Consider the following 26,358-nt stretch of genomic DNA (forward strand, 5'->3'; position numbering starts at 1 on the left):
GGCAGAGAGAAGTGAAGTCACTTGCCCAAGGTCACACATGTGATAAATAACGGCGTCAGGTCCTCTGACTTCTAAGCCCATTCTCTTTCCACTTCTCAACTACCTGATATGAGTTTCTTTTTCCAACTCTAGGTGACAAAGATCAGGCTAGAACAGGGGACTGGGAGACAGAAGGATCTGGGTTCTAATCCAGACTCCGCCACTCATCACCGGTATGACTTTGCGCACTTCTCTGTAACTCAGTAACCTCATCTGCAAAATAGTAATTGTGGTATTTGTTAAGCATTCACTTTGTGCCAGGCACTGTACCTCATCTGTAAAATGGGGATGAAGACTGTCAGCCTCACGAGGGACAACCTGACTACCCTCTACCTACCCCAGTGCTTAGGACAGTGCTCTGCACATAGTAAGCGCTTAACAAATACCAACATTAGTATTATTATTATTACTAAGCGCCGGGGTGGATTCAAGCATATCGGGTTGGACACAGTCCCTGTCCCATGTGAGGCTCACAGTCTTAATCCCCATTACACAGATGAGGTAACTGAGGGGCAGAGTAGTGAAGTGACTTGCTCAAGGTCATCCAGCAGACAAGTAACAGAGCGGGATTAGAAAGCGTGACCTTCTGACTCCCAGGCCCTAGCTCTACCCACTCCGCCAAGCTGTTTCTCTATTGAGGTTTAAGTCTCTAAGTCACATGTGGGATACCAACTATGTCCAACCTGATTAACTTGTGTCTAGCCCAGGGCTCAGTAGAGTGACTGACACACAGTGAGCACTTAACAAATACTATATTAAAAAAAAAGGATAGAAATGCATTGGCTTAAGGGCCTGCCAGTTGGGTGATTTTGGAAGCTATGTGTCTTCTTGGGTGTGACTCTGAGGACCTGGAAGTCAGCCTGACTAGCAGCTGCTCCAAGGAGCTGGCGAACGCTCTCTCTTTCACCCTGTTGCCACTTACCAGCATTAAGAAACTCCCCTGGGAAGACCTAGGCTGGGAGGCTGGAAAATAGCATGAAATTTGGCTTCCTCCACCATGTCAGGGTACCTCAGTCATCCCCAGAAACCCAATCACGCCAATCAGGCACGATACCTACCCCCCAGCCCTGGGTCGGCTTCGTCGTCTTGCCTCCACTCTAACTTTAAAGCGATTTTCATGAGAAATATCATCCATCTTCTGTGAACTCTTATGCCGCTGATACAGGGAAAGTCGGTACAGCTTTCTAGAGGGTTGGATTTGAATGAGTCCCGCCCTGAGAGTTTTCAGCGCTGAGTGCCAGGGCACTCTGTTACAATGCCATGGAGCTTCCTTAGGTTTCAGGGCCACCTATGTCCCGTCAGCTATGATGAATCAGCATGGCGTAGTGGATAGAGCACGGGCCTGGGAGTCAAAGTCATGAGTTCTAATTCCTGCTCCGCCGCTTATCTGCTGTGTATCCTTCGTCAAGCCACTTCATTCTCTGGGCCTCAGTTAACTCATCTGCAAATTGTTATAGGGACTGTGAGCTCCACAGGGGACAGGAAATCTGTCCAACCCTATTTGCTTGTATTCACCCCAGGGCTTAGTACAGTGTCTAGCACACAGTCAGTGCTTAACCAGTACCATAATTATAATTATCATTTAATGGAATTAACTGAGCACTAAATGTGCACGGGGCACTGTATGCATTCATTCGTTCCTATTTTTATTGAGCGCTTACTGTGTGCAGAGCACTGAACTAAGCACTTGGGAGAGTACACTATAAGAATGAGCAGACATTTTCCCTGCCCACGAGGACTAAGCACATAGGGGAGAAACAGCGTGGCCTGATGGAAAGAGCATGGGCCTGGAAGTCAGGAGACCTGAGTTCTAATCTCAGCTCTGACAATTACTGCGTGACCACGGGCAAGTTACTTCACTTCTCTGGGCTTCAGGTTACTCATCTGTCATATACTGACTCTATACCAGTCCTCCCTCTGACTGGGAGCCTCATGTGGGACAGGGACAGGATCCAATGTGTTGATCGCGTATCAATCCCAAGGTTTATAACAGTTTTTGACATAGAGTAAGTGCTTAACAAATAACATTGTTTTCCTTATTGTAACAGGTGGTAGACATGTTCCCTGCCCCTAAGGAGTTCAGAGAGGGAGCTTAGGGGAATGTGTGTGTTTGAGAGATGCAGAATGGAAGGGAGGGAGAGTGATTGGAAAAAGAAAAAGATGAGATTCCCCTTACTCTTCTTTTTTTTTTTTTTTTGCCTCCTCATCTCCTGTGGTCTGGCTTCTACTTCCCCTACACCATTCAGAAATATGGCTCTGCCTTCTCCTGTCAATCCCGGGCCTCACTGCCCCTTCCCTATTCGCCACTCCCACCCCCTCCGACTTCCACCCTATGCCAGATCCCCAACCTCGGTCTGATTCTCCTAAAAATCCTAACCTCAGTTTGGTATTGGGGTTATCCTTCCTTCCATTCCCACCCCAACCCCCGAGTCATGTTAAACTAGAGCCCCACTCTAAAGCCTTCACTATTGCTGGGTGTCACCTCTCAGGGTCGCACCTGGAGGGTTTCCAGTACCCTACCAGTCTCGACTATGGGAGGAAGAGTCAAGCAGAGGCCTACCCATTCCATTCCTAGCTTGGCCAGTGACAAGCGAGTGGAAGGCAATCTGCTACAAGTCAAAACTCCCCTGTGCTGGGCAGCAGCGGCACAGGAGAGTAATGGGCGGACACTCAGGTTTACTGCGTAGAAGGAAGCAGTGGTAAACCGCTTCCGTATTTTTACCAAGAAAGCTCTATGGATCCACTACCAGAACGACTGCAGATGGAGGCGGTGTGTTCTGGGAAAGATGCGTCCGTGGCATCGTTATTGGTCGGATGTGACTCGACAGCATACGCCAACAACTTCTGGGTGGGACAAAACAAGAAGTAACATGGCCTAGTGGAAAGAGCACCTGGGAGTCTGAGGACCTGGGTTCTAATCCTGACTCGGCCCCTTGCCTTGTTGTGTGATCTTGGGCAAGTCACTTCTCCGGGCCCCCCGTTGCCTCATCTGTAAAATGGTGAGTCAATTCCAGTTTTCCCTCTGACTCAGAATGGTGAGTTCCACGTGGAACAGGGACTGGGTCTCATGTGACGAACTTATATCAACCCCAGAGGTTAGAACAGTGCTTGACATATGGTGAGTGCTTAACAAATACCATCATCATTATTATTCCGTTGGAAGACACGTTCCCTGCCCACAAGGAGCTTACAGTCCAGACAGGGAGTGTGTGTTGAGTGCGTGTGTTCGAGAGAGAGAGAGAGAATGAAAGGGAGAAAGATAATGAAGAGGCACACTAACCCAATTATATCTACCCCGGAGTTTAGTACAGTGCCTGGTACATAGTAAGCACTTAGAAATTTGCTTGTATACACCCCAGTGCTTAGTACAGTGTCTGACAGATAATAAGTGCTTACTAAGTACCACATTTATTATTATTATGATTACGAAGTGTCCAGTCTCTGACAGCCTGGAGCTCCTGGCTTCCAAAGCAGTTGGCCCCCCAGTTCTCCTACTCCGATGGAAGAATTTGCTTTTGCTGCGATCCTGGCACACACTGAGCTTCATCGTGCTAGTGAATAAACAGGCAGTGCTCAGGGGAGTTTCTGGATTCCCATTTCATACCACGAAATTGCTCAGTACTTACCCTGCTGACTTCCCTAGGAGTGGATTCATCTGTGGGAGGAAAAAACAAAGAACAATTAGGAACCTGGAAAGGTTCTGGAATTAATACAAAAGAAGAGAGTATATGTGATTGACGGTGTTTTCCACAAACATCCGCAAGGGTGAATTTCACTATTGATTGAGTCTTGAGGAAGTGAAACGGTATATAAAATGGGGTAAACAGCATGGCATAGTGGATAAAACACAAGGATTAGAACCCAGGTCCTTCCGACTCCCAGGCCCACGCTCTCTCCACTGAGCCGTGCTGCTGTTGAACTACGACCCTGTGTAGCTCCACGTCTCCTATGATTGACACCTGCCAGTCATATGGCACAACCCACTGCTGGCCTGGCGCCCACCTCCTGATCTGATCCCCACTCATGAAATCTACACGCACCTCGGAGGAGGAAATTACACGCCACAGACATTGTCCCCACCGCCATCGCCACAGAGGAAGGGACTCGGGACAGAGATGATAGTAATAATCTTGGAATTCGTTAAGCGCTTACTACGTGGAAGCACTCTACTAAGCACTGGGGTGGATACAAGCAAATCAGATTGGGCTCAGGCCCTGACCCATGTGGGGCTCACAGTCTTAATCCCCATTTTACAGATGAGGGAACTGGGGCCAGAGAAGTAAAGTGACTTGCCCAAGGTCACACAGCAGAACCCTTCTGTTAACTCATTCAGGCTGCTGTCTCAGTGGGAACTCCCTCTCCTTCTCCCTCCCTGCCCGCCCCGCGCCCCGCAATTCGGCAGACTAGGTATCACTCTCCCTAGGTATCTGCTAGATGCAGAGATGGTATGGGTAAGCAGGTGTGGGATGATTGATCAATTATTCAATCGATCGATTGTATTTATTGAGCTCTTACCTTCTGCCCGAGCTTTGGACTCGGTGCTTGGGTGCAATATATCAAGGTACTGAGTTGCTAGACACGTGAAGAAAAATGTTGTAGGAAAATGGTGCTGGTAGGAGAGTCGGACAGGAGAGGGGAGAAATCAGGGCTGGGGAGACCAGTGAGGAGGTTGATACAGGAATCTCCTTTGGTAAGGAAGAAGCAGCATGGCTTGGTGGAAAGAACACGGGCTTGGGAGTCAGAGGACGTGGGTTCTAAACCCGGCTCCGTCACCTGTCTGCTCTGTGACTTTCTAGACTGTAAGCCTGGTGTGGCTAGAGATCGTCTCTCTTTATTGCTGAATTGTACTTTCCAAGCACTTAATACAGTGCTCCGCACCCAATAAGCGCTCAACAAATATGATTGAATGAATGAATGAATTCTCTGGGCCTCAGTTACCTCATCTGTAAAATGGGGATGAAGACGGTGAACCCCACGTGGGACGACCTGATTTCCTTGCATCTACCCCAGCGCTTAGAACAGTGCTTGGTACATAGTAAGGGCTTAGCAAATCCCATAGATATTTTTCATTATAATTATTAGCCTGGACCATGTAGTGGCCATTTGGATGGAGAGATAGGAGCCGATCTGGAGGAAAAACTAAAGGGCTAAGTGACGTTGAACATGAAAGCTGCAGGAGATAGAGGAGTCAAGGGTAACACCAAGGTTGTGAGCCTTCTATAATAGTGAAAAGCATTTGGAAAGGGCAAAGAAAAATGAACATATGCTATTTTTAGCTTGACAATTCGGGGCTCATTTTAAAGAGGCTTGAAATATTTGCAAATGTGGCCACACTATGCGATATGCAAATACGTACACCTGCTGTTGTTGCCTCTGAAAGCCATTAACCCCTTCAAACCGGCTCTCATTCCTGGCTTAAATCAGGCTTCTAACCAAACCTCAAGGCTTCGGAGCAGCTGACGAGACCTCGAATACGGTCTTCATTGGCCATTTGCGATTTCAAGCCAGTTTCTCGTGTCATATTGTCTCCCAGATGAAAAATAGGTATCTCTGCCCAGGCTTTAATCTCTGGACATGTTAGGCCAGTGGATATTTTCTGCCAGAAAGACTCAGATAATTAAAACCCAAGGGGGGAATGTAGCTCTGTTTTTTCCTGATCATTATTCAGTCTGGATGCAAAACCTGTGCTCAAAAACAAGACTGAGTCTTGCTTGGTCAATTTGGACAGTATTTCCCGAACTGAAATTCCTAATCCTAATGAGTCGATTTCTGGCATTTACCGAATGCTTATTGTGTGCAGAGCATTGTACTAGGAGGTTGGGAGAGTACAATACATCCTCAGTAGACATGATCCGTGCCCACATCAAGTTTACGTAAGAAGACAGAGATTTTAATTTTACAGCTTAGAGTCTGTTGATTTCATTTCATAAAGTACCACAGTAAGCACTTCATTGAGAGCATTGGGGTCTAAGCTAGTAAATGATAATAATTGTGGTATTTGTTATATGCTTACTTTATACCGAGCACTGTACTAAGCACTGGGGTAGATACAAACAAATCGGGTTGAACAAAGTCCCTGTCCCGCATGGGGCTCACAGTCTTAATCTCCATTTTACAGATGAGGAAATTGAGGACCAGACAAGTTAAGTCACTTGCCCAAGGCCACACAGCAGGCAAGCGGTGGAGCTGGGATTAGAACCCATGACCTTCCGACTTCTACGCCCTGCGCTGTCTACTCTGCCACGATATCTTAGATACAGGGTAATATGGCAAAGCTGTCGGGATTGTTTGGCCAAAATATTTCTCCTTCATTCATTCGGCCGTATTTATCGAGCACTTAACGCAGTACAACGTATCAACGAACTGAAACAATCCCCACCTATAATGAGTGTACAATCTAAAGGTGGGGGAAAATCCAATCCACTCCCTTTTCTGTAGGAGAACAACCACACCTCTGGAAAACTCTCCAGAGGAAGAAACATCTGGACACCTATGTTACACCAGCATTCAAGGAAACACTCTAAATCATTACCTCAGGTAAATACAGTGCACTGTTCTACCCGCAATTCTCACTTTGCATCATCCTCTCAGAGATGAAGTTGTTAAAGGTAGAACCCAGCCACCCAAAATTTGGGGGTTGCATTCTTGCAGAACCCCAAATGAAAAGTGTGGCTTAGTGGATAAAGCACAGTCCAGGGAGTCAGAAGGACCTGGGTTCTAACCCTGACTCTGCTGTGTGACCTTGGGGAACTTCACTTCTCTGGGCCTCAGTTATCTCAACTGTTAAATGGTGATTAAGAATGTAAGCCCCAGGTGGGACAGAAACTATGTCCAACCCTATTATCCCATATCTACCCCAGGGCTTAGAACAGTGCCTGACCCATGGTTAAGTGCTTAACAAATACCGCCATTATTAGTAATAGGAAAAACTAGTGTTGCGGTACTCACCCCCGGTTGGAAGCCATGCTCGTTTCTTCCATCGCCGAGTCAAGCTATATCTAACTGGCCATGCTTTGTCGTTAAAAGAACGTCCCCCGAATTTGCCACACACTCTACCCACAATGCATAGTGAAACCATTCATTCAGTAGTATTTATTGAGCGCTTACTAGGTGCAGAGCACTGCACTAAGCGCTTGGAACGTACAATTAGGCAACAGATAGAGACAATCCCTGCCCACTGACGGGCTTACAGTCTAATCATGAATTTTGGCACTGAACTAAACTGTGTAGAACTGTTCCAACCAAAAGACAATCACGTTGGATCTAATCCCCTTTCTGCTAATATATCACAGTCTACCTAAGAAAGAGTAAGTCACATCACCCACCACCAAAGGACACAACCATAGTATCTCATGGGGGGGGTTTTTTGTTGTTTTCTCCTCTCTTTTTTGGTCCCTGTTAAACACTCGCTCTGTGACAAGCATAGACTATTGGCAAGAAGTCAGGATCGGGAGGCAGGAAACCTGCAAGCTCAACCCGGTTGAGTTCGCCGCTTGCAGGGTTGCCTGGCTTAACTCTCTAGACTTCCCTGCTCCTCAGTTTGCTCATCAGTAAAATAGGAATTCAATTCCTATTCCCACTCCTCCTTAAATTTGGAGCTCCAGGTGGGAACAGAGAACATTGTATGGGGTTGATGGGATTATTATCAATCTCCCCAAAGGCAGGACACAAGGCGTATTCTGGGCTTAGTGGATAGAGCACAGGCCTGGGAGTCAGAAGGTCTTAAGTTCAAATGCCAACTCCGCCACATGACCGCTGTGTGACCTAGGGCCAGTCACTTCAATTCTCTGGGCCTCAGTTACCTCATCTGTAAAATGGGATTGAGACCGTGAGCCCCATGTGGGACAGCCGAGTCCAACCCGATTTGCTCGCATCCACCCCAGTGTTTAATACGGTTCATGGCACATAGGCAGTGCTGAACAAAAACACAAATATTATTATAATCGTTATTATTATTACAGCCATCCCGGGGAAATGACCTGCTTTCTTCGGTGAAGCCTTCCCCAGCGCATATACCCAAAGGGCCCCGTGGTTCTGCCAAGCACTGCAGGGAAGGAAATCCTGGAAGTAAATCAATAAATACGATTGAACGAACGAATGAATGAATGCATAAATCCCTCCCTGCCCTTCCCCCGACCCACACCCAGACTCAGTTCTGAAGGAGTTGAGACACAGGGCTAAATGTGATCTTCCAGAGCACCACGGGAAGCAGGGAGCTAAGAAAGCAGGGGTACAGCATGGCAGCCTGCCCGCAAGGGTTTTCTACATAGAACCCATTCAGGAGAGCTTAAGTGACTGCAGTAGACTGCTAGTACTCTCAACACGGATCACAGTTACTACTAGTAATGTTATTATTACGATCATGATTCTCAGTTTTAAAACTGTGTCCGATAAGGCCGGGTCAAACAACAAGGACAGGTCCAGCTAGCGGGCTGTGTCCCCCCTAGAATATTTTGCCGGTGCCCTGTTCCAGACTGACCTGGCGTACCTCTCTCGGGCGAACAACGCACACACATCCGAAGCTCTGGGCTGCTTCTCTAGGCTGTGAGCTCACGGTGGGCGGGGAATGCGTCCGTTTATTATTCTAGTGTACTCTCCCAAGAGCTTAGTACAGTGGTCCGCACAAAGTAAGAGCTCAATGAAAACGACCGACTGCCTGACTTGTCCTCCACGGCAACTCCCTATTATCAAGACGAGAGCTTCGATGCTGCTACTATGAGTCCTGACCCCCTTGCTCAGAAACCGCTGTCTCCTAAAGACGAGCTCCCTGAGCAGGCTGGCGTTGGGGTTCTTTTGAGAGTTCAGTCTCCCTCATGTCTGCTTCACTCCATTTCCTCACCCCCACAAGGAAAGTGAGTGCTGTCATCCTTCAGAGCCTTGTGTCAAAGCTGACCAAACATTCCGATCAATCAAGGTAATTATTGAGCAAACATTGTTTGCAAAACACCGGACTGAACACTGGGGAAAGTACGAGAGGAGGAGGACTGGATGTAGAGAAGCAGCAAGGCCTAGTGGAAAGAGCACGGGTCTGAGAATCACCAGGACCCGGGTTCTGATCCCGTCTCCACCACTCATCTGCTGTTGTGACCTTAATAATGTTGGTATTTGTTAAGCGCTTACTATGTGCAGAGCACTGTTCTAAGCGCTGGTGTAGACACGGGGGAATCAGGTTGTCCCACGCGGGGCTCACAGTCTTCATCCCCATTTTACAGATGAGGTAACTGAGGCACAGAGAAGTTGAGTGACTTGCCCAGAGTCACACAGCTGACAAGTGGCAGAGCCGGGATTTGAACCCATGACCTCTGACTCCAAAGCCCGTGCTCTTTCCACTGAGCCACGCTGCTTCTCAAGTCAATTCATTTCCCTGAGTCTCAGTTACCTCATCTGTAAAATGGGTATTGAGACTGTGAGCCCTGATATGGGACATGGACTGTGTCAATCTTATTACTCTGTATCTATCCCAGTGCCTAATACATTGCCCAGAGCATAGTAAGTGCTTAACAAATACCACGAAAAAAACAGCTCACACACAGATATTCTGAAACATTTGGCTCCTGGGACAAGATTTGTCAAACTGCCATTTCCAACCCCTTGAGACAGGGGTCAGCTGGATACCACAAAATGAAAATATTCCAGCTAGAAATATGTTCGATTTTCCCTAAACTCACTTCTCTTTTCCTATTCTAAGGGGGCACTGATTAGAAGCACAATGAACAAAAATGGCACGAAAGTGGTTTTTTTTTACCTTACCATGTTTAGGATTTGAAAACGTTTCCATGTGGCGACAAATATACATCTATATTTTTGGCTTTAGAAAATATGCTTTTATGACTGCCCTAATTGCCATTGGGAAGGTTTGTTGCACATCTTGGACATTTTAATAGGAAACTGGAATTGGGTGGGGGGCGGGGGAAGAGAATGGGACAAAAAGCCCCAACAAAAGTAAGGAATTGATTACTCCTCTATGAAGTCGTTCCATAATCCAAGAATGTATTTGACAAAAACACACCATGTGCCTTAAATTGAGGAGAGTTTGCATCCTGGCTTGTTTTTCAGGGTCTGTGCACAGTGGAACCAGACCTTGCTCGCCTCTGGAAGAAAAGCCTCCACATCTGCAGAAAGGTGAAGACTGAGGAGGGCTCCTTTTCACTTTACACCAGATGCAATAGGAAACAACAGCCAACAGGCCCTGGGGAATAAACTGCTAACGTCAATGGTTCCTGTGCGGGGGGAGGAAGAGGGTGTAGAAGCTCATTAGAGCCGGAGATGCTATGTTACCACAGGAGATAGTGAGGTGCCCCTTTGTTTACCTCCAGGGACTCACTGAATTCCCTCTTAAGGAGCCCCACAGGTCCTATCACAGAGAAATAATCATGTATTAGAGCCCTATCAAGAAGCGGCGTGGCTTAGTGGACGGAGCACGGGCCTCGGATTCGGAAGGACCTGGGTTCTAATCCTGGCTCCGCCACGTGTCTGCTGTGTGACTTCGGGCAAGTCACTTCACTTCTCTGGGCCTCTGTTCCCTCATCTGTAAACAAATCGGGACAAGGGTGTGAGCCCTGTGTGCGACAGGAATTGTGTTCAACCTGATTATCTTGTATTTACCCCAGTGCTTAGAAACAGTGCTTGGCACCTAGTAAGTGCTTAACAAGTACCATTATTATTATCATTATTACTATCATCATTTATTTCCTCACACTGCCCCAGGGAATGAAAAAAACAAGAACCAGAATACGGAGAGTGTGCTTCCTCCAGGCCGATTTTCAAGCGGAAGAGCCACGACCGACAGAAAAATGAACTTCCTGAATTGGTTGGGGGCAGATCGGAATCCAGCTTCGGCTCAACCTACGGTGTCAGGAGAATAACGATCTGCAGACAATTCGGGATTAAGGCTTTCAACGTACGGTAATTGGAAACCAGCCTGCTAAAGTAAAGGCAGCGCGTGTGTAATATGACGATTTAGCACTCATCACCCCTTTTTATAAATCCCCCCGCTGGGAGCACTGTATCCGGCCTTTCAACAAAGGGCACAGTTGTCAGAAAAAGCAGAACCCGTGATGGCACGAAGAAGAGAAGCCGTGTCCTTCCCTCGCTTCTCCCTGGCTCCAATAGTGGGCAAGGTCAAAGTGAAGAGAAATGAATCAAGGAGATTTTTCAAGAGTGGAGGGTGAGGCTTAGTGGAAAGAGCACAGGTCTAGGGGCAGTCAGGGAAGCTGGGTTCTTATTCTGGCTCTAACAGTTGCTTGCCGTGTGACCTTGGACAAGTCGCTTAACTTCTCGGTGCCTCAGTTTCCTCAACTTGTAAAATGGGGGGGGTTAAATACCAGTCTTCTTTTTTCCTGCATCCGACGTAGAGGACGGTAACGGGGACAAGAAGACGGCAGAGGTGGGCAAAGAGGTGCCTTGCGGGCTGCCAACCTTAAGTGGCCTGGCGTAGCTGCCAGAGGGGTGGGAAACTAGTCTCCAGTCCCAGGAAGGGTCACTCTCTCCCTCACAACTCCATCGGCCGGCCCGGGCCAGGTCTGAGTAGGGAAAGGCGAGGAGCAGACCGTTTGCTAGAACTCTTTCTTCCACGCACTGAATGGGCCCCAGAGTGAAGAGTACAGTGCTCTGCACCCAATGAGCGCTCACTAAGTACATACGTAGATGGATTGAAACCGAAGGCTGGGTAGGAGGAAGCGATGACTTCAGAGAGGGCAGGCCTCGGACACAGTGAAATAGCATTAATTACGGTATTTGTTAAGCACTTACTACGTACCAGGCACTGTACTAGGCGCTGGGGTGGATACAGGCAAATGGGGTCGGACCCAATCTCCGTCCCACGTGGGGCTCACAGTCCCAATCCCCATTTGACAGACGAGGTAATTGAGGCACAGAGAAGTTAAGTCTCCGCTCTAAGTTGGAAAGGAGAAAAAATCAGGACTTAAAGGAAAAAATTATTTTCTAACTGGAACTCTTCTGGGTCATGGCAAGAGGTCATCGAGAAGGAAAAGATGGGCACGGGATTAGCTCGCCCCCAATTAATTAATTAACGATGCTATTTGTTAAGCGCTTACTATGCGACAAGCACTTTTTAAAGAGCTGGGATAGATCCGCGGTCATCAGGTTGTCCCGCGTGGGGGCTCATAGTCTTAATCTTCATCTTACAGATGAGGTCAGTGAGGCACAGAGAAGTTAAGCAGTTTGCCCAAGGTCACACAGCAGCCAAGTGGCAGAGCTGGGATTAGAACCCGTGACCTTCTGATTCCCCATTCTGTGCTCTACCCTCTACGCCATGCTCTGCTGGTTCCTCCCTCCCGAAGTACGAGAAGGAGCATCCATTTTCATCTTCTCAAGGGCCAGTAGAGGCACAATGGCCATTACTATGTGGCTCCGTGAGAACCGAATGGTAATTTTGACTTCAGGACAGCGGTAGCTTCAGGCAAAGCCCCTGAGGAATGCTATTACAAAAGCGCTACTTATGAAACTTCTTAGCGCGGTAATTGAAAGCAGCGTTGACTGGAGAACATGCTGGAGTAAGATTTTAAAATCCCATTGCATACTTTATCACCCATCAACAACAGACATGAATCCAGAGCAAGTAAAGGAAGCAGCAAAGAGTCATATAAGCTGGACGTGTGCTGTTTTATAAGGAGCCAAGGTCACAGTCTATTTCTCTGACAGGACCCGGCTCCTGGCCCAGCCCAGGATCCTTGGGGAAGCAGCGTGAGAAGAAGAGTGTTTGACTGGCAAGAGCGGGGGCTTGGGAGTCAGAAGCCGTGGGTTCTGATCCCAGTTCGGCCACTTTGCTGCTGTGTGACCTTAGGCAAACTACCTAATTTCCTCTGCGCCTCAGTTACTTCATCTGTAAAATGGGGATTAAGACTGTGAGTCCCCAGGTGGGACAACTTGATCACCTCCTATCTATCTGGGCGCTTAGAACAGTGTTTGGCACATAGGGAGCACTTTAACCGATACCACCATTAATTAATGGATTAATTGGGGGCAGGTTAATTCTGTGCCCATCTTTTCCTTCTCGATGCTCTCTTGCCGTGGACTAGACGAGTTCCAGTTAGAAAATAATCTTTACTTTCACTCCTGACGTTTTCGTCTTTCCACCATCTGTTCTCTGTGTCCCAATTCCCATTTGCTATCCTAAATTACATGTACACAAATACTTACTGGGGCATTTAAGGGCTTACTATGTCCAGGTACTGTAATGATAATAATAATAATAATAATGTTGGTATTTGTTAAGCACTCACTATGAGCAGAGCACCGTTCTAAGCGCTGGGGTAGATAGAGGATAATCAGGTTGTCCCGCAGGAGGCTCGCAGTTAATCCCCATTTTACAGATGAGGGAACTGAGGCACAGAGAAGTTAAATGAATTGCCCACAGTCACACAGCTGACAAGTGGCCGATCCGGGATTCGAACCCATGACCTCTGACTCCCAAGCCCGGGTTCTTTCCACTGAGCCACGCTGCTCCTACTGTACTAAGCACTGGGATAGAGAGGAGCTAATCAGGTTGGACACAGGCCAAGTCCTACATGGGGATCACTGTCTTCATCCCCATTTTACAGATGGAGGCCCGGAGAAGTGAAGTGACTTGCCCAGGGTCACACAGAAGACAAGAGTTTGAGCTGGGATTAGAAACCAGGTCCTGCTGACTCCCATGCCCGTGTTCTATCCACTAGGTCATGCTGCTTCTCAATAATTGTCATTAGCAACTATAATTGAGTGTCTGAGTGCCAAGGTCTGTACTGATCACCTACTGGGTAGTACTGTGTGGAGCATCCACTCTATGTACACCACTGTACTGAATGCCAATATGTCTAGAGCACTTTTTTACATGTTTGGAAACATGTACATCAAACGTAAAAGAAGCACCCTGGCCTAGGAGAAAGAGCACAGACCTGAAGTCTGAGGAGCTGGGTTCTAACACTGGCTCTGTTACTTGTCTGCTGTGTGACCTCAGGCAAGTCACTTAACTTCTCTGTGCCTCAATTTCCTTATCCGCAAAATGGGGATTCAATCCTTCTCCCTCCTACTTGGGCCCCGAGCTCCTTTGAGACACCCCGATTTAGAGAAGCAGCGTGGCTCAGTGGAAAGAGCACGGGCTTTCGAGTCAGAGGTCATGGGTTCGAATCCCGGCTCGGCCACTTGTCAGCTGTGTGACTTTGGACACGTCACTTCACTTCTCAGTGCCTCAGTTACCTCATCTGTAAAATGGGGATTAAGACTGTGAGCCCCACGTGGGACCACCTGATTCCCCTGTGTCTATCCCAGCGCTTAGAAAAGTGCTTGGCACATAGTAAGAGCTTAACAAATACCAACATTATTGTATCTACCCCAGTACTTAGAACAGTGCTTGGCACATAGTAAGTGCTTAACTACTATTATCATCATCATCATAAATCATGGTTCCTGACCACATGGAACTTACATTCTATGTGTAGAAACAAATAGTATTTAATCACCATTCAATAAAGAGGGAAAAATACACACAGTGACAGAAAATGTAAACTATTTGTGCCATTACACCACATCCCAACAAAGGTCATCAAGGGATAAAGCCATTTAAGGTAATAATTTAAGTGACATTCAGTCTAAAAAATGACCAGGAAGTAGGGAGATCATGAAGATTGATTAATCCAGGGAATTTTGATGGCTTAATATTGACGACCAAAGTCGAATAATTTAATAGTCCGAGAAGACTGAAAATGGCGTTCCCATAATGGAAATTGTCATCTTGTGATAAATCTCATGCTGCATGTTCTTATCAAGCATCGGTCCTTAATTAAAACAACCGAGAACTCAAAAAATCCAACAAGCCATATTTCAAAACTATCCAACGGGAGACTATTATTCACTGTGACCACACTTAATCAGGAATCAACTGAAGCCAACTTGCGCACTTGCTCTGCTTTTCCAGACCTTCACTACAACAAACTGGCAAGTCCCCAAACAGATGGAACCAGAATAATGGAAAACGAGAAGAGATGGATGACTCCGGTGAGACCGATCAATTGGTGTTACTTACTGAATGTCTGCTATGTGCAGAGCACCAGACTAAGCACTTGGGAGAAGACAATATCACAGAGCTGGTAGACCCATTCCCCGCCCAAAAGGAGCTTATGGTCTAGAGAGCAGATGGTTATTAATATGAATAAATGTTTTGGAGATATGCTCGTCAATGTTGCGTGGCTGAGGGTGGGGTGAATATCAAGTATCCACAGGATATAGATTCAAGTGCATAGATCATGCAGAAGGGCACTTGGGGAAAAGAGAGCTTAATAGAGGAAGACTTCTCGGAGGAGATGTCACCTTAATAACTCGTAAACCTGAAGGTAGGTAGAGTGGTGGTCTGGCATTCATGGATGAGGAGGGAATTCCAGGCCACCTTGCCAAAACCACGGAGAGGACTTTTAACATTTTGACAGCCCACTGACAGACTGCTCATGGTAAGATAATTTTTCTTTTGAGGGGAATAATAATAATAATGGTGTGTGTTGAGTGCTCATTATGCACCAAGCATTATACTACACACTGGGATAGATACAAGGCAAACAAGGCTGGACACAGCCAGAGGGAGGGAGAACAGGTATTGAATCCCCATTTTACCCGAGTTGGAAGCTGAGGTACAGAGAATTTAAGTGACTTGCCCAGGGTCACACAGCAGGAGAGAAGGAGAGCAGGGATTAGAACTCAGGGATGGAGGAGGTTGATGAGAGATCTAGAGCTGTTGGTAAAGCAGTTGTGTCTACCGGCTCTGCCACCTGTCAGCTGTGTGACTTTGGGCAAGTCACTCAACTTCTCGGTGCCTCAGTTACCTCACCTGTAAAATGGGGATTAAGACTGTGAGCCTGATGTGGGAAAACCTGATTACCTTTTATCTACCCCAGCGCTTAGAACAGTGCTTGGCACATAGTAAGCGCTTAACAAATACTAACTTTACTATTATTACCTCAAAGGAAAATTAAGAGGTAAATGACCAGCTGAAGCCAGTTTGGGTAAATGCTCCTAGCCCCGGGAAAGAAAAGTTCCGGACAAGTGCAAAACAAGGAACTTAAGAATAACTGTGGTAGAAACTAAATGCTGATTATACTGCACAATGCAGTAGGCACAATACCATCAGATCAGACACCCACCCAACTCCACATGGGGTTCACAATCTAAGTAAGAGAGAGAACAAGTATTTTCAAATAAATTATTACAATTATATTATTCGTTAAGACCCACACTGTGTCAACGACAGCAGTAAGTGCTGGGGTAGTTCCAAGTTCATCAGGCTGGCAGAAATCCCTTGTCCCTCATCGGGCACACACTCTAAATAGGAGAGAGACGGGATATTGAATTCCCGTGCTATGGTTGAGGAAACTGAGGCATTAATAAATACGTTTATTAATATGGTATTCATAAAGCATTTACTCAGTTCTAAGCACTGCACTGAACACTAGGGTAGGTACCGGATAATCAGGTTGGATACAGTCCCTGTCCTACATGGAGCTCGCAGTCTACGTAGATGAGAGAACAGGTAATGAAACTCCATTTTACAGATGAGGAAACTGAAACCCCCGAGAAGTGAAGCGTGTCCAAGTACACACAGCAGGCAAGTGGCAGAGCCGGGATTAGAACCCAGTTCATCTGACTTCCAGGCGAAGACTCGTTCCGAGGCCGTACTGCTTCTTTCAGCTTCTCTGACGGGCTTTCAGTGTTCTATCCCAAGCTTCGAACACACACCTGGGCAAGTCCTATGATGCTTTCAGTGCTCTGCACACAATAAGCACTCAATAAATATTATTGATAGACTGACCGGATACAGAGCCATGCTGTTGGATTTCCCAGATATGGGACACATTATCCAGTGTGGAGCCAGCTAACCTGTGGGTGGGAAATGGAAACCTTCTTCGGACTAAGGTGTTGGAGCCATTGCTTCCGAGCCAAGAGGTTCTAAAGAGAGGGGTGATATGTCACTCTGAGTAGGTCCTAGGCCCCTAAGGCCTAACTCTCAGGAAATCAACCCGCCTCCTGACCTTCCTTCCCAATTATTGACTATCCCCATCCAGTCCCCGTGAAATTCCAAGCTGAGAGAACAAGAGGTCCTCTCATGCCGACGAACTTCCACCAGGTAATTTCTAAACTCAGTTCATGGCCATCTGGTCCCTTTTCCACCCGGAAATCCCCTCACCAACCTTTCAGTTTCTCGCTGTGACAGGATTTGCAAATTCCTTCATCCTACCTATTGCCTTAGACACCACCACTTTATAGAACATATTCTCTTTGTCTCCTTTTATGCCCCATTTTCCAAAGTACTACCTTAAGCTAGTTGATCTCATCTGGTTTCAACATTTATACTATGATCTTCCCCACCATATGTGATAGTGAAAATAAGTACAAATAATCGGACCCCATGATAGTAATTAAAATCTAGGTACATACACCTTGGTCAGTCTTCTCAATTATTCCAATCCACAATGTGAAGCGTATCAGGAATTTCATAGTATTGACATGAGCCCAGGGAAAAACTGAGACCCAATGATATGAAAAAGTCTCTTGGCCCCTCTTGTCATAATGTAACCTATACGACTGGAGGAAAGCCTAATCAAGAGTTTGCTATGAATGAAGCAGATACTAGAACCCATTCAAAAATATCACTTTGACATTTTTCATTACCACAATGGTGACAATGCTTTAAAAAAAAAATGCAAAAAAAGACATTTTGAAAATAGCTAATAACTTAAAACTTCTTGAGATGTACCAAATTACTTACGCAGAAAAGTTGCACAACCATATAAATCAAAAGATTTTCTAATGGAGTAAACAGAGGTCAGATCTCCAAATATGATCTAACGAGACAAGATAAATCGTGCGTGAAATAAAATGATGATCTGAAAGAATAAGAAAAATACATCCTTGGCCAACAAATTTGGGAAACCCAAAGAAAGATAAAGATGCTGGTAATGGGTCAGTTGACCCAAATCCTAATAAGTAACACAAAGATCTCAAAAAAAAAAAAAACCTTGCAGTTTGGGTGCCGACCTCAATTAAAACAAGAGTATATTAAGTAGTGTATAAATACTTTTAAAAGGAAAAATAGGATGATCCATCCCAGTTGGAATAGTTATTTAATAATTCATTCTTAGTAGCTATCCTGTAGCCCAGTTATGCAGAGTAAAGTGATAGACGATGGGATTTTGCAGCTTTCTGATGATCGTGTAACGTCGGCGGAATGATTCCAATGGGAATTGGAATGATCCAGGTGTCATGAAAGTCTCAGGGAATGGAGGAAATTAGGTTAGGCTGCGAAATATTCATACAGCACACTCCCAAATGAAAGTTTGGGCTACTGGAGATGTGGCTAATAAGTGAACATACACTGTGATCCTGTAATTGATCCAGAATGAAATGTTTTGGAAACATGTGCTCAATACACGCTCTGCAGGTCTGTTGAGAATCACTGCAAAATGAATATAGCAAAAATAAAAGTCTGCTAGAAAAGTCCACTGTTAGGTAGCCAGACACCCATCCCACTTCACCGTCATTTAGAATATTCTGAAAAGGGCGGGGGGGGGATTGGGGCCAATAGGGTGAAAATTCCCAACTGCTGACCTGCTGGGGATATGAGCATTATTCATTTAATCGTATTTATTGAGCACTTACTTGTGTGCAGAGCATCGTACAAGTGCTTGGGAGGGTATAATACCAAAATAAACAGACACATTCCCTCTGCACAGCAGGCTTACAATGTACTAGCAACAGCAGTAGTAGTTGGACTAGCATTTACTACATGCTTACTGGGTACGGAGCATTGTACTAAGTGCTGGTAAAGAATACACAGTCCCTGGCCCTTTACAACTCAATCTAAAAATAAAGTGGAAAAGGTTTGGCCCCAGACTGAAAATGAAAGAGATTTCAGAAGAATCATTTTGGCATTCAGCCTGGTGATAGAGGGAACAGAAGTGGCCTGTGATTTCCATCTTTGATACCCAGCAGAATCATCTGCACTTGGAAAAGTGTCTCTCTCTCTCTCACTCCATTTCTCCCTTTCACTCCATTCTCTATCTCCCTCCCTTCTCTCTCTCTCTGCCTCTCTTCCTCTTTCTCCCTCCCTCACTCCATTTCTCCCTTCCTTCCTTCCCTCCTTTTTTTCTCCCTCCCTCTCTCTCCCTTTCTCCTTTCCTTCCCTCCTTTTTTTCTCCCTCCTTCTCTCTCCCTTTCTCCTTTCCTTCCCTCCTTTTTTTCTCCCTCCTTCTCTCTCCCTTTCTCCCTCTTCCTCTCCCTCTCTCCCCTCCCGCCACCACCAGCTCCACTATACATGGGATAAAAAAGAAGGTGGTGACTGAGGCACTGAGAAGTGAAGTGACTCTTCCAAGGACACCCAGCAGACAGGAGACTCCCAGGCCCATGCTCTATCCACTAGGCTACACTGTTTCTCTTGTATGTGTATCCACTCCAGCACTTAAAATGCATGGTAAGCGTTTAACTAATAATAATAATGATGATGACATGGCTTGCATTCAGCAATTCATTGCTCTTCCTCATTAAATCCTTTGAAAGCAACAACTGTGTCTTTAACTCCTTGTGTATGTTTCCAAGTGTCTAGAATAGACACTCGATAAATTATGCTGATGGCTGTGAAAGAGGGGTGGATGGCTAGGAAGACATCATTAAAAGGGAGATGAGGCCAAAGTAAAATTTTAAGCAGGAGAGAAATCATCTGACACACACATTTTGAAATCAATTTTCAAGGTTGAGTTGAGTTAAAAATGAATACCTTCTCCATAGAACACTTACCTGTATTACATTCTATGTAGCAGTTATAGTGAGAGTGAAAAACAGCATTTATTAGTTATATACATTAAATATTGGAATTCAATGAGGTATTTCCCTCATCAGAACGAATTTAGGGTTCCTCTGTTGTACTGTCATAATCAATTAGTCAAGCAATCATATTTATTGAGTGCTTACTATGTGCAGAGCACTGTATAAGCACTTGGGAGAGTACAATACAGCAGAGTTATTAGACACATTCCCTGCCCATAACAAGCTTGCTGTCTAGAGGGGAGTTTATGGTCTAGAGGGGAGTTTACAGGCTAGAAAAGCAGAGCCAGCATCAACTGGCCTGTAATTAAGACCACCAACAGAAGACATGGAACCAGGAACTCCATCCAGGACACAATTACAAGTTTTGTTCCTGCATGGGTCCCAGGAACCGTGACAAAATCAAACTCCCAAATCATGCAAGATCAAAATCCAGATCAAATTAACAACACCGACGGGAAAGAGCACAAAAGTGAATACTAAAGGAGGATTTTCAAAATGGCCTCCAACATTCTGGTCTGTAAACACTATCAGCAAAGCTAGAGGTCTGATTCCCAGGCCATGTGGTTAGGCAGAATGTTGTTTGACAGCTCGGATTTGGGAAACTGTATTTAAAATGAAATTACCCACAAACTATGCTCAAAGATCCAATGACCACACTTCTTTTTGCTCCGAGTTCGGCTAGAAAAATACAGTGAGTATAGAAGTTTTACCACATGGTCATAGCTCACCTCCTCCAAGAGGTCTTCCCAGACTGTTTCCCCTTTTCCCTCTGCTCCCTCTGCTGCCTCTCATCCCCCCCTTCACCTTCTTTCCCTCTGTTCCTCCCCCTCTCCCTTCCCCTCCTCTCAGCACTGTGCTCATTTGCATATATTTTAATTACCCTATTTATTTTGTTAATGAGGTGTACATCCCCTTGATTCTATTTATTGCGATTAAGTTGTCTTCTTTCTGTCTGTCTCCACCGATTAGACTGTAAGCCCGTCAATGGGCAGGGATTGTCTCTATCTGTTGCTGAATTGTACATTCCAAGCGCTTTACAGTGCTCAGCACATAGTAAACACTCAATAGATACTATTGAATGAATGAATAACTAAATATTCCAAATAACCTTGGCTTGAAGAGCTGGGAGGTAAGAGAACAGAGAAGACATACTGTGATCTTGCAGTCTAATGCAGGTGATAAAGACCTTGATATTACCTAAGAAAGAGGTGTAAATAATTTGAATTTTCAACTTTGCCATATAATCAGGGGGCTCTTGATTTCTCTGACTTAATAGGTCATCACAGATTCTTAAAACTCTTCCTAGAAGTAGTTTTCTTTTCCATCTCTATTCCTTTGGATTACAGGGTATGTTGTTCTGCTCATCATTTTAATCAGGCTTCTGTGTCCATTTGTTTTGGATCCTTGAATTTAGATTGCATTCTCTTGTTGCTTCTTTATTCACAGAGTTTCTATGAGTCATTCTTGTGAGATAATGGAATGAGATGTACAAACATGAGATTTACGGATACTAGGTCTTCGGCGTGAATTTTTTCCAACCACATTTAGTATTTTTGTTTTGCATCATTTTCATACTGTTCCAAGGCCAGAGCTGTACGGATCAAATATACAGCATTTAATGGTCCTGCATTTTGGAAAATTTTCCAGCAAATCATTTTCCCCTTATTTTTCATCCATTCAATTTCATTTGTGTTTTAAAGAGTCAACAGATACAATAAAGACAAACTTGAGGAAGTTGAGAAGCAGTGTGCCTGTTGGATAGAGCATGGGCCTGCGAGTCAGGACCTGGATTCCAATCCCACCTCTACCACTTGTCTGCTTGTGTGACCTTGGGCAAATCAATTCACTTCTCTGTACCTCAGTTACCTCATCTGTAACATGAGGGTTAAGAATGTGAACTTCTTGTAGGATGTGGATTGTGTCCAAACTAATTATCTTGTATCTACCCCAGCACTCAGAACAATGTCTGGCACATAGTAAGCACTTAACAGATAACTAGGAAAAAAAAAAAGGTTGAGTTATTTTTGATTCATGCTTGTAGTGCAAAATGTGTACTACTTTGGGTAATATATGGACGCTATCCATATTTCAAATTTAAGCCAGCCCTGCCTGGTAGCCCGAAACAAACACAAGAATCCTTGTGATCCTATGAAATGCTGCGTGATTCACATCAGAATCCTTTAATAGTAGTAGTATGGATAGGGTTTTATTAAGCCCTTACTGTTTGCAGAGCGCTGTACTAAGCCCTGGGAAAGAATGCACAGGTGGGAATTAGACACAGTACCTGTCCCTCATTAGGTTCACAATTTAAAAAAATAAAAAGAGGGAGAAGGAACTGGTGACAGACATAAAGAGAGGTGAAAACAAAACACAAAGACAACATAAAGACAGAACAAAAAATCCGTTAGGCACTATGGCTTGTCTTGTCTTATGCCGTCGAGTCGTCCCCAACCCACGGCGACACCGTGGACGCATCTCTCCCAGATCACCCCACTTCCATCTGCAATCGTTCCGGCAGTGGATCCATAGAGTTTTCTTGGTAAAATTACAGAAGCGGTTTACCGCCGCCTCCTTCCGTGTAGTAAACGTGAGTTTTCTGATTCTCTCCCATGCCGCCGCTGCCCAGCACAGCGGAGTTTTGACTTGCAGCAGATTGCCTTCCACTCGCTAACCACTGCACAAGCTAGGAATGGAATGGGTATGCCTCCGCTTGACTCTTCCTCCCATAGCTGAAACTGGCAAAGTACTTGAAACTCTCCAGGTGTGACCCTGAGATGGGGGTACTACGGCTAGAGGAGCAGAATTTCTGGCTCCCGGTGACTCAGGGTCCCCAGTCCCAACCATAAGCCACAGTGAGAGCTCCAGGAGCAGCAGCAGCCTGGTGTTCCTGAGACTTAGTGGAGGGGGCATCAGGATGTGGCTGCTTTTCTCTGCCCCCCCGGGGTGGAGACAGACATGAGGAGAAAGGCAGACACGGGGGTTCTAAAGTAACATAAAGATAAAGATACAGATACGTCCCGTGGATAGAGGAGTAGAATTTCTGGTTCCTGGCGACTCAGGGTCCTCAAACACAACCGTGACCACAGTGTTGGTTGCAGCAGCAGCTGGCTGGTGTGCCCGAAGTTTAGTGGAGGCACCGCCAGGCTGAAGCTGCTTTTCCCCATCCCACTGGGGTGGTGTGGGGAAGGCCGGGATGGAGGTTCCTCGTTGAGGCGGAGTCCGCGGCTGCTCATTCCGCACCCTTCTACCACCAGCCTCCCGGTGCCTACCACTCGAATCCCGACTCTGCCACGTGTCTGCTGTGTGACTGTGGGCAGGTCACTTCACTTCTCTGTGCTTCAGTTACCTCATCTGTAAAATGGTGATTAAAACCGTGAGCCCCATGTGGGACAACCTGATCACCCTGTATCTACCCCAGCGCTTAGAACAGTGCTCTGTACATAGTAAGCGCTTAACAAATACCAACATCATCATTACCACTCACTCCCCATTGCAGCTTCTGGGGTTCTGCTCCCAGCATACCCTGTTCACAGCGGGATGCCTGCATGAACTTGAGCCACATCCCCCGCCCATCGCATAATAAAAAGAATAATGATTTTTTTAGCGTTTACTATGTACCACGCACTGTACTAAGCACTGGAGTGGAGACAAACAAATCAGGCTGGATGTAGTCCCTGTCTCATGTGGGGCTCACAGCCTCAATCTCCATTTTACAGATGAGGTGACTGAGGCCTAGAGAATTGAAGTGACTTGCCCAAGCTCACACAGCAGACAAATGCAGAGTTGGCCTCTCTCAGGGCCCAGAGCATCCTCCTCTATCAAAATGCCTCACCACCTTTAATCACAACTTCTCACTTCAGTCATACGCTGTTCAAAAAATTGTAATTATTGGCTCTATTACTCTAAATATAAAACTGCAAGGCAAAGCCTAGAATTGTGAAGAGATCACTAAATTGTACTGCCCATACTTCATAAGTGTGATTTCTGCTTGCTGGTTTCCCCTTCACAAAATATGAAAAAAATCCAACAGTTTTGAAAAATAAGATCGTGACAAGATCAGCAATGTGGGGTGGAGGGGTGGGGAGGAGGAGTAAGAGGGGAGGAGGAGGAGGACAAGGAAGAGGAGGAGGAGATGAAGAACTTAGTGTCATCTGCATATTTTGGGATTTTGACACACGCTTCCTCATCCAGGTTATTTGTGAAGACACTGAATTAAACTGTCGGTAACAGTGATCTCCAAAGGGCCTCGCTGTTTATACATCTCCATTCGGAAAGTCGCCATTTATTGTCACCCTACGTTTTCACTTTTTAGCTAGTTTTTGAATCACTCTCCCTTTAATTCCAAGAATAGCTTGATTTTTAAATACCTATGGGATGGAACATAGCCCAAATCTCTCAAAAAATGACTTTATAATGTCCATTGGTCCCTCTACCCAAACAGGCATGGGCAGGGAATGTGTCTGCTAATTCTGCTGTGTGATCCTCTCCCAAGTGCTTAGTAAAGTGCTCTGCACATAGTAAGCACTCAATAAATTCCTTTGATTGATTGATTGACTCCTTAAAGAACCCTAGAAGGTTAATAAAGTACCATTACCCTTTACAAAATCCACACTGTCTTTACCCCTAAAATCTTCTTTCCTAACTGCTCACAGTTCCTGACAAGTACTGGAACCATACCTATCTAGAATTCCCATCCTTGGAACCTTCTTATAGATGACAGAAGGCAGAGATTATCTCTACTAATTCTTTCTTACCTTCCAAGTACTTAGTATAGTGCTCTGTACAAAATAAGTGTTCAAAAGATATTATTGAGTGATAGGAGTTACATTGGTGATCCACAGGCCTCTGATAGAGTGGCTGCTTGGAATGATAGGCTGCAAGCAAGAGTTATGCAACTTCCTTTCCAAGTCCTTCCACAATTCTCAGAGTGGATGCCATCCAGTCACGGTGATGTATTTGAATCTACTTTATTAATTTGATCCTAAACATCCTAGGGGATTCTCTTACTTTGAGCCAGTTCCTCTAGATAATCTACAATCATTCAATAGACCAATCAATGGTATCTACTGAATGCTGGCTGCATGCTTGTAAGTACTTGGAAGAGTATACATTTTGCAGATGAGGTGACAAGCATCGAGGAGGGAAATGACTTGCACAAGGTCACAGAGCACAAAATGGTGGGGCCAGAATTAGAACACAAGTCCTTATGACTCCCAGGTCTGTGCTGTATTCACTAGACCACAGTGCTTCTCAACTGATTGATGCTTTAAAGGACAAAAACATTTGCTTTCCTTTAGAAAGGATTATACCTATTGGTCCAGAATTATACCTGTTGGGAGAGTAATGGAATGGCTGACTCCAGCAATACAGCTTTACATACAGTCCTTGGTGGACGCTCGTGGCTGTACCGATATGCCATTCCTAAGTCACAGTGATCAGAAATAAACTGAAAAAAATAAGGAAATGATGTCTTGCATAGGGGACTGTATGACCTGATCACCTTCCTTCCAGGTAGACTCTACCTTGAATTCATCTTCTACTAAACCATGTCTCTGTAGTTTAGTTTTGTAATCAAAGAATTCTACCTTTTACTTCTATCCACATACCTCCTATGCACTGACTACACCTATGATCCTGATTTCTTACCCACTCTTCAGGCTTGCTTTTCTTACTGTTTTCAGATACCTTAATCACACTTTCCAAGGGTTAAGTAGAGTGCTCTGCACACAGTAAGCACTCAATAAATACTATTTATTGAATGAATATTAGAGAAGCAGCGTGGTTCAGTGGAAAAGAGCCCGGGCTTGGGAGCCAGAGGTCATGGGTTTGAATCCCAGCTCTGCCACTTAATGATGTTGGTGTTTGTTAAGCGTTTACTATGTGCAGAGCACTGTTCGAAGCACTGGGGTAGACACAGGGGAATCAGGTTGTCCCACGTGGGGCTCACAGTCTTAATCCCCATTTTACAGATGAGGTCACTGAGGCACCGAGAAGTGAAGTGACTTGCCCACAGTTACACAGCTGACAAGTAGCAGAGCTGGGATTTGAACTCATGACCTCTGACTCCAAAGCCCGTGCTCTTTCCACTGAGCCACGCTGCTTCTTGTTCACGTTAGGTTGTCTGAAAGGACAACATTCTCTATAGCCCAGGAGAGAGAGATGGGGGAAATGTGCTTTGAGCTCCAAGTTAGCGTTTGTTTCCAATACATTTCAATGGTCTGGATGCTTTTCTTAGTCAAAGAAGGTGTTTTATCTGTTTCTGGTATGCTCACTTTGAACACCAGTGTCAGTGTGGTTGTCCTGCAGACGATAAGCTCCTTGTTGTGGAAATGGATCACATGTACCAGCTGTACTGCACAGTAAATTCCCAAATGCTTAGTACAGTGCTCTACTCACACTAAGTGCTCAATAAATACCACTAACAGATCAAAGCAAATTTCCGCATTTCATTCCGAGGGACTGGCAAAACCGGATCTTTTACCTAGATTCATCTCACGCTGTGTATCCCTATCT

The 26,358-nt window shown here is 45.4% G+C and overlaps 1 protein-coding gene and 1 non-coding gene across 7 annotated transcripts in view; one reads left to right on the top strand and one right to left on the bottom strand.

The window, feature by feature from the left end:
* PDE10A (phosphodiesterase 10A) overlaps nucleotides 1–26,358 on the bottom strand; it is a 543,800-nt gene that overhangs the window by 104,439 nt on the left and 413,003 nt on the right. For all 6 annotated transcript variants that reach the window (XM_039915066.1, XM_029048769.2, XM_029048765.2 and 3 more), the window contains one exon: nucleotides 3,666–3,694. In XM_039915066.1, the coding sequence (XP_039771000.1) occupies nucleotides 3,666–3,694 (29 nt within the window). The remainder of the gene's footprint in view (nucleotides 1–3,665; nucleotides 3,695–26,358) is intronic.
* Nucleotides 2,519–2,656, top strand: LOC114806221. Its single transcript, XR_003754257.1, has one exon. It is a non-coding gene; the product is annotated as a small nucleolar RNA SNORA7 (small nucleolar RNA).

Source organism: Ornithorhynchus anatinus, chromosome 21, assembly GCF_004115215.2.
Source record: "Ornithorhynchus anatinus isolate Pmale09 chromosome 21, mOrnAna1.pri.v4, whole genome shotgun sequence".
Taxonomy (NCBI): Eukaryota; Metazoa; Chordata; class Mammalia; order Monotremata; family Ornithorhynchidae; genus Ornithorhynchus; species Ornithorhynchus anatinus.